The sequence below is a fragment of the Notothenia rossii genome (genome assembly GCF_949606895.1).
Source record: "Notothenia rossii genome assembly, chromosome: 2".
NCBI classification, from domain to species: Eukaryota; Metazoa; Chordata; class Actinopteri; order Perciformes; family Nototheniidae; genus Notothenia; species Notothenia rossii.
Genome location: NC_136904.1, coordinates 66048316 through 66057934, shown reverse-complemented (window position 1 = coordinate 66057934; position 9619 = coordinate 66048316). Strand labels below are relative to the sequence as shown.

The following is a 9619-nucleotide window of genomic DNA, read 5'->3' as shown; positions in this document are numbered from 1 at the left end:
ACTTCTGTTCTGGAATTGTAGGATTGCACATATTTGATAACATAATCCCTCATACTGACCATAAAACTACCTATATTGGAACTAGTGAAAGTCAAATATGTGCTTTTTATTTAAACGTGTGTGTCAATACAAAAAATTAAGCCAAAAAATTAAATAATAGAGTTGATGGTTGTTGTTGATGTTCTAAACTGTATTAAATGCAGAAAGCAACGTTGTCTTATCACTGAAATAATAAAAAGACACCTTGTACGTAAATATATGTATATATATATGTTTTTCACAGAGAATAAAACACAACCAGTTACATTCAAACAGCAGTGTGGAGTCAATGTGTCAAGACTGCCAAAGTTAAATACAGTACAGTATAAACAAAAACTACAGACATTGTCATTAATGCTTTTGTCATACTTCACAACATTTCACGAAAGTGTCCCAGCGGACTTCACAAACCCTTTGGAGAGTCATATGAAAATATTTCACACATATATACACAACTTAAATGGTACATAGTTACTACATTTTTCAGAAATCTCTTAACATGTGATGAAAATACTGTTTAATTGACTATAAAACCATCACACGGTAAATGACTTGGTTTATAAAGACTTCCACTGTGATCGCCATGTATGTAAGTTGTATAGTTTAGAATTATACAGAGAAACTGTCCTGCAGATCTGACATTACAAAGTACAAAATGTATGTGTGATACTGAACCCTTGCTTTAAAAGAATACTCTGCATATATCCTGTAATTAACCCACTGCCGTTATCATTGGCATCCAATAACACTTGTTCACATATCAAAATACTATAGAACTTTCTTTTAAATATGTTACTGGAACGGCCAAAAAACCCATTAGGAGACAAGCACTGCACTTTCAAAAACGATACAAATATAAAAACACATGTGCCAAAACACATGATAATAAAGAAACATCTTCACCAACTGTAGGAAACATGTTCAGCATTTTCTAAAAGCGCTGCAAATACAAAATGCTGTAATGGGTCAAAACACACGGAAACCAGGGAGCCCTAAAAAGTTATGCACACAGCTGGGAGCGGAGCGCTTGTTGAGGTTTTCGGGATTTATAAAGTTGGCCAACTGTCGAAATGATTTGGTTAGCTACGGTAGCTAGCTAGCTTAATACGCAGATAGGCAATAAAATCGGAAGGGATCGTCTGATCACATTGTTAAAATAAGACTTTAATAATTACATTTTAGGTGAGTTTCCAAAGACAGTGAAACTTGGCCAACTTTATAATCCCCAAACGTAAACAAGTGCGCTTTGTGTTTGTTAGTGTTGGCGAAGTTGTTTCTAGATTTTCATGTGTTGTAGCACATTTATGTTTTTGTATGTGCACCGTTTTTTAAACTGCGCCGCGTTTCTCCCAACGGAAATGTTTTGGGCTGTTGTAACGCGTTTGCACCTGTTGGCCACCGTTCAGATTATTGAGAAATTCATGATCTACAAAAATACTCATCCACCAAAGGTAAAAGTAGCTGACTGTAAAACAAATGTATAATTGTTTTTGGAATACTGTTATGAAGGATATATATTGTTTGTCTTCAACACTCTATGTTGAAATAGTAAAGAAAACATGCTGTTTGGAAAGTTGAATGTGAGTTTCTACATATCAAACTAACACTAATTGTCTCTGTCTGTTCTTATAATATGGCATTAATAAGTTACACAGAAGGCAGTGCTACTTTTCTTTCTTCACTTTCAAATACAAGCAGAGTGGAAAGGTGATGACTCTACAAAAAATGGTAAATAATACGAGCAGACCTATCCCACCGCTTCCGCATCCTCCCTTTTTAAACCCAAAGGTAGAACAAACAATATCTTTATCAACGTCCAACACACTGTCACATAAGACGGTTGCTTTATGCTTGAATGCGTCAGAGTATAATGTACTCATAAATACTGTAAATGTATAAATCATGCACACACGCCAGTCACTCTCACATGTTCAACTTTTCAGAAACTAGACTTACAAAAAGATTTACATCAGCTGATAGTGAATCCTGTTCCCAGCAGTAGCCTATAAAGGTTCTAAAATGAACAAAACGTACATGAAGGTTTTAGGATGAAATGACAGCAGCACTGTTTGGACAGCTTGCTAAATGCTTTCAAGAATATTTTTTGCAGTATTGTGTTTATATAGAATTTTGCTGCAATGCAATCCATCATTACCTTGAGACGCTCTGCATCGACCAATTGCAGATGCATGTTCCTGCTACTTGGTGCTAACAACCTTAGCATAATGTTGTTTAACGTTAGCATAAACAACATTAGCTTCTAGCTTCCTAACAACCTTAAAAGACAAAAGGTGTTTTTGTTAGCTTAAATCCTGCACATAAGTTAAGTAAGTTACGAATGGGATGTAATATACATACATACAGTTCAATAGCTACGGTTCCTAAGTTAGTAAGTTGATGTTGAAAAATTGACTTTGAAAATCCAACCCTTTTCTTTAGAATTAATTTCCTGACTTGTATTTCATTATCTTACCGTTAGCCTCCTGCATTTCTAACACAGTACCGTTCAGTCTGAACACCCCATAATGCTTATTTAGTGGTTATATTTAAGTAATCTGAGAGCAGTAAGGCTAAAGACAGCAGTGAAAGGGAATGTGGTACATACAGTATATGTTCAGAGCCACGTCTTCAAACTTCACTGTTACATTCGAGAGTAATGAATATTGGTGAACATGTGATATCAAGACGGCTTCCCTGTGAAAATATTGTGTTAAGAAGTTACATAACAACCTAATATGTGGTTTACAGGATGCACAGGTCACTAAGGATCACTTAAACACGTTCAAACATTAGCATGATGATATCTCTTTAAATTAGCTTGCATGCTAACGATATGATTCGGTAAATCATCTGCATTAACTGCACACAGAAACAAACAAGAAATACATTGAACGTCTGCGTGAAGCAATGAGTCATATTAATTTCCAAAATAATATATCATATCAACTACAATAAATACTGTATGGTATTTATTCAATAAACAATAATATGTTCAGATAAATTAAGTTTAACATGTGAAATATATAATATAGCTTTAATGTGTTATTATGCACTTGTTAGACGTCCTATCTTTGTTCTGGTTCTGTATTGAAAAAAGAGAAAAAAAACGAGGCAGGCAAATATTTCTTGGTTTGGCACTAACCATGTCATAAGAATTTACAGTTTTACCAAAGTCTTTTTCGTGCACAACATGTTCCCCGAAGGACGGTCGAGCTGTTAATGTTCATCCACTTTAAAACAATTCTGTCAGGCAGAAAGATCGCAACATTATTGTGTTTATCAGAATGCATCTTAGGTCGAGTGAAGCAGTTCTGTGTCAACTTGTACACAAAGCGCAGGAGTGGTTGTATTGAGCTCACCGTACAATGCTGATAAAGAGCGGTGTGACAGAGAGGGGACAATTTCCTTCGAGTGGGTGAGAGTGTGTCCTTTTCCTCAAACATTGCTTCTGACTTCGTATCAAAAGGAAAAGGCGAGTTCTCTGGTTGTCTCTCCGAACATACTGCAGTTTCTAGGCTTGTGGGATGGGAAGGCAGGGTTACGGGAATGTTGTCAGGCGAAGGGGCTGTCTGACTTCAAGATGGAGGCGTCGGCGTCGTGGAAGCCTTTGCCGTTCATGTGTTCTGTGTGGCCGTCGATGCTGTAGCAGCCCTGTACCTCTGTGATGGAGGAGGCTGTGTAGGAGGCCGATCGCATCGCTTCCGAGTGGTTCCCTATGCTGCTGCCAAACTGGATGTTGTACTGGTTCCAATGCCTCCGAAGAACTGCTTGGACCTAACCAGAGAAACCAGAATTCATATTTAATGGAAATGGATACATATTTGAGACACAACTATGGTTAAAGCACCTAAAGTAAAAGTGAAATGTGTTGGGAAAAAAACACATTTGCTTTCCAAGGGTTATATGAGAGTAGAGGTTTCCTAATGATACACATCTTTGTGCTAAGCTAGCCTAATAGCTATTTCTCAAAATATTAACCTTTCCTTAAGAAATTGTAATTACGAGTGCAATCATTCTTAACTGCTTTTGCACAAATTCTTAGTAAAACTGTTTGTTTTTGATAAGGCAGACTTGTTCTTTTAAAAGAAATGTGGATGCATACATACATTTGAAGTGCTTGGACTCTTGTGGTTTTGAACATATCTTCAATATGGCTCTTTTAGTGCTTTAAAATATATATTTCTAGTCAAAGAGATATATATATATATATATCCATATATTTTGTGTGCCTAAATTCCTATATAAAGACAAGTCAATGCCACTGTTTCTTTGAGCGTACAATAACCCCATTATTGTTATAAGATGTTTAATAGAAATTCAAAGCAGTTAAGTGTAAAATAAAGCAGTGCTTTTCTCCATTTTATGTTAACACCTGATAACAGGGTAAAGGAGTTATGTAATGGCTCTTTAGACATTCACTTCTGGCGGTAACAAGCTATTCTGTAATCAGATCAATCACATGAATAATTGAAAACAATCAGAGTAAAATCTTTGGCTGCTTTCCAAACGTAAACAATGCTAAGTCCCCGGCAAAGCCCCGAAGAACTGAGGCTGTCAAGACATTCTGCTAATTTACCATCCTGCTGCGGGTCATGCAGAGGAAGTTGCCTTGTCTATTCCTGATCACATAGGGGAAGTTTGGAAGAGTGTGGATGTATGTGTGTGCATGCAGGTTTAAATAAATAAATAAAAACATCTTACTTCTCCGTTGAAAAAGCAGAAGATGGTGGCCACCAGCAGGCCCTGAAATTCAGAAAATATACATGAAAATTAGAGAAAATAAACACCTTAATAACTGGTCTGAAGCCTTGACTGTCAGCTATTCACTGGTGATATTTAAAGGTCTACGGTTCTGCGAAGCAAAGAAAACTGTTGTTATCGGATTCGGTTTGTGGCTCAAGACGTTTTCCCAGCAGTACCCATGCTGGGACAGCTCAGAATGATCAGATAACAGCTCACCAACACTCAACAGATAATTTATGCCTTCCTTCCTGCTGTTCTTCCCTGCGCTACAACATAAACAAAGTCTTGTGGGAGGCTGATAGGAATGCTCAGGTTTTTACTGAAAGCGAAGATGCTGGATACCCGGGCAAAAGTTCATTTAGTAAACACAAGTATATGTCTCCGGGAATGCAGGAGTAAGCCACTTACATGTAACCAAGTTTAATAATAAATGATATACATGTTGCAAGGACTCCATGAGTTTATGAATAGAGCACAGGGACACTGCAGAATAGCGTACAATAAACCTTGAATAGGTTCGGAACTAAGATGGCGCCGCAATTGGCTGCTTCGGTGTTTTGGTGCGCTCTGTTTTGTCATGTTTTGTGCGTTAATTCAGTGTTTACATACAGTACACCAAACTCAGGGAAGAGCTCCTAAACATTAGAGAAACAACTTCAGCGGATTACTTTCCCACTTTTATCTGTTCTTCCGTGGAATTATTGGACATTCTTGTAAAAGGTACCCTCACGTGCATCCGAGCACTGAAACGCCACAGGAAAGGGAAACTGGCCGGGACACTTGTGCTCCTCCGGAGCCGCGGACTTTGCACGCTGCTACCTGGAATATTTCTCTCCAACGTGCGTTCCATAAGCAATAAACTGGACGAACTTCAGCTACTGGTTAGTAAAAACAGAGACTTTTCTTCATATTGTGTTTTGTGCTTCAATGAGACCTGGCTGTGTGCATCGACTCCGGACTTGCACTGCAGCTGGGAGGCTTCCAGCTGTTCAGAGCGCCTTGTGACACGGAGCTCTCTGGCAAATCAAAAGGTGGAGGAATATGTGTTTACACTAGCAGTGGCTGGCGTCTTCCGTTCACACTAGATAGCTCGACCCGCTGGAGACGCTGTAGTACATATGCCGGGCCTGTAAGTGGCGCTGTACTTCCGCCACAAAATACACCAAAAGCAGCAAAGAAGACCCCCGAGCATGGTTGCCATTGTAGCCCTTCTGTTTATGCTCCGCGGTAATTTGCACTAACATCTGTAGTATGATCAGTAGCTACTGACCGTAGCTACTGACCATGCTACAGCAGTGAGCAGGAGAGGTGGGGCTATGGCTTCATCGTTATCAGGAAATGATCGTATAGGACAGGGGTATTCAACAAAAATTCAATGAGGTCCTGTAAGAGAAAATCTCCCCATGCAAAGGTCCGGAACATCAAAATGTCTAAGTTGCTTTATGAATTAGTGTGATATACATTGAAGTAGCCTGTAGCTTTGTTAACGTCTGCATGTAATCAACAACTGACTGCCAATCAAATAAAGAAAGTACAATTCAAAAACATAAATATTTATTGTCAATTAACATTGAACTCTACAGATATACAGTAAAAACTGTGGATATGTGTAATGTTCCTCTCTGGGTGCATTTAAAAATAAATCAAATAGCTTTTGAAAATGTGTGCATCTTAAAAGTGCTTAATTTTAGATAAATCAAATAAAGTGTAGCAGTTTGAGTTTCCCTTTTTCTTTGTTAACCGTTTCACATCATGACTTAACAGTTTCAGACAGTTATAGAACAATATCAGTCTTTACACATCATAACAACTGAACAGTTTATCTTTCTTTCCCTCTTATATTGCAGTCCCTCACTCCCTTTTTTTTTTAATTCATTGCGAGAATTGAGCTCGAGCTTGTCCTGCCAGGAGTTTAAATCTGGGCTGAAATGGTGTCAGGGCCATTCTCATACACATGCAGGTGCTCAATGGTTAGCCTCGGTTAGCCTGCCCTGGAACGATATTTAGTTTTAATTTTGATCCTGGTGGACTGATCATATTGGGCTCTGAGACTGCTTATTTTTTGGGACCTCAGTTCTGACTTGAGAGGGAATGTTTGGTCAAACACTTTGTGTTTTGTCTCATAGTGGCGTTTTGACACTATTAATGAGCGCCACGGTCTCTGAACAAATAAGACACACTAGTTCTGTGCTCCCAGTGGGCCGGATGAACATGAATGAGTCCGTCCACTCAGGGTTAAAAGCTCTGTTTTCACTGTCCACTTTCCTCTTCTTGGAGAGCGCCATGTGTAATTATTTATCTCTCCCTGTCTGCCGCTAACACGCTTCTTCGCTCTCCTCTCCGTTTTCTCTCCCTGTCTGCCGCTCTCTCCTCTCCCCGTATCGCTCACTCTTCTCTTCACTCACGTTCCTCTCCACTTCTATCTTCCGCTCTCTCGTCTCTTCTTCTGTGTTTCTCTCCCTGTATCGCTCACTCGTCTCTTTCGCCACCTGTTGGCGGCAGTTAAAATAGAATCGCCTCGTCAACATTTAAATCCCCTATTAATGTATTGATTATAGGTCCGGGTCCGTATAGGTCAGCGTATTTGTCCGGATCTGGACCGCGGTCCGCCTGTTACTGAACTACGGTATAGGACGTACACATGGAGCCATTAGGCCCCCCAGAGCATTCCGTCTGCAGATCTACCCACCTTGGGACCCGTTATCGTTCAAGGGGTCCGTTTCCGCGGTTCCGTTACGGCCTCATGTGGACGAACGGGCTACACGAAAGATAAAAGTAGCAGATATACACGAACCGTCTCCATGTAAACGGGGTCTCAGTCTCAAACCTCCACTTCCCCCTCCCCTTCAGTGTCCCACTCTCCTACACCACTGACCTCCCCCGACACATCAAATTCTCTCTCAATCAATGAAAGGGGAACAGACTTTTTAGAAAATTCAATAGCAGAAAAGCGGCTGGCGCTGACAATGTCTCCCCCTCCAACCTGAAGCTCTGTGCTAATCAGTCTGTGATCTGTCTCCGGTGTTTACAGATATCTTCAACACCTCACTGGAGACATGCCACGTCCCAGCATGCTTCAAAATATCCACCATCATCCCGGTTCCCAAGAAAACAAGGATCACAGGATTAAATGACTACAGACCCGTCGCCCTGACCTCTGTGGTTATGAAGTCCTTTGAGCGCCTTGTCCTGTCCCACCTAAAATCCATCACAAACCCCCTCCTGGAACCCCTGCAGTTCGCCTACAGAGCCAACAGGTCTGTGGTCGACGCTGTCAACATGGCCCTTCACTTCATCCTCCAGCACCTGGACACAGCAGGAACCTCCGCCAGGATCCTGTTTGTGGAATTCAGCTCCGCCTTCAACACGATCATCCCGGCTCTGCTGCAAGACAAGCTCTCCCAGCTGCACATGCCCGACTCCACCTGCAGGTGGATCACAGACTTCCTGTCTGACAGGAAGCAGCACGTGAGGCTGGGGAAACCCGTCTCTGACCCCCGGACCATCAGCACTGGTTCCCCTCAAGGTTGCATTCTTTCCCCTCTGCTCTTCTCCCTGTACACGAACAGCTGCACCTCCAGTCACCAGTCTGTCAAGCTCCTGAAGTTCAGACAACACCACCCTCATCGGACTCATCTCTGGTGGGGACGAGTCTGCCTACAGGTGGGAGATGGACCATTTGGTGACCTGGTGTGGGGAAAACCACCTGGAGCTCAACGCTCTCAAGACAGTGGAGATGGTTGTGGACTTTAGGAAGAACACAGCCCCACCCACCCCCATCACTCTGTGTGACTCCCCAGTAACTGCTGTGGAGTCTTTCCGCTTCCTGGGCACCATCATCGCCCAGGACCTCAAGTGGGAGCAGAACATCTGCTCCCTCATCAAAAAATCCCAGCAGAGGACGTTCTTCCTGAGGCAGCTGAAGAAATGCAACCTGCCAAAGACGATGATGGTGAACTTCTACACCTCCATCATCAAGTCCATCCTCACCTCCTCCATCACCATCTGGTACGCTGCAGCCACTGCCAAGGATAAGGGCCGGCTGCAGCGTGTCATCCGCTCTGCAGAGAAGGTGACCCGCTGTAATCTGCCATCCCTCTACGACCTGCACGCCTCCAGAACCCTGAGGCGGGCAGGGAAGATAGTGGCCGACCCCTGCCACCCTGGACACAAACTGTTCACCCCCCTTCCCTCTGGCAGGAGGCTGCGCTCCATCAGGACCAAAGCCTCTCGCCACCTGAACAGTTTCTTCCCCTCCGCTACCGGCCTCTTAAACAAGGCCCGGCCCCCCCACCGACACAACGTAGACTCTATATGCATTACATTAATGGACACAATGTTCAAATACTGCTTACTGCACATAGTCTTATTTCATATTTCATATTCTATAACTCATTGCATTCCATTTCGCTGTAAATTACTGTTTTATTTTATTGCTATTTAACACTAGAACCGCCAGAGGTCGCTGTATACCTAAAACCGCCAACGGGTAAAAAGTACCCGCTATTGATTTGCAAGGTACAATGTTATTTTATTTATCATCCAGAACAGTGAGTTTTGATCGCACAGGGATGACATTTATACCAATAGAATCTGTGGACTCTCAGCTTTTCATATGCCATAGTTTGTGCAGATAGCATGAAGTATAAAATATCGCTACAAGTGCTGATTTAAACGCTTGGTGTTAGACTTGTGTTTTGTTTAGGTACAAATCTCTCAATCTCTCTCTATCTATCTATAACTATCTATCAATCCATCTGTAATGTTCTGTTCTATGGACATATAATTGTCTACATAAACAGACGATGCGGACTACTTCTCTCATTCCGAGTGTCCA

General features: G+C 41.7%; 1 protein-coding gene across 1 annotated transcript in view; it reads right to left on the bottom strand.

Annotated features, from left to right (window-relative positions):
• Positions 1-244: 244 nt before the first annotated feature.
• The window catches only part of LOC307026906 (calcitonin gene-related peptide type 1 receptor), a 56471-nt gene continuing 47096 nt past the window's right edge, over positions 245-9619 (bottom strand). Inside the window, exons 12-13 of the mRNA XM_079662407.1 lie at positions 4741-4782; positions 245-3813 (exon numbers count right to left, since the gene is read on the bottom strand). Coding sequence (XP_079518533.1) covers positions 3592-3813; positions 4741-4782 — 264 coding nt within the window. The 3' untranslated portion in view covers positions 245-3591. The remainder of the gene's footprint in view (positions 3814-4740; positions 4783-9619) is intronic.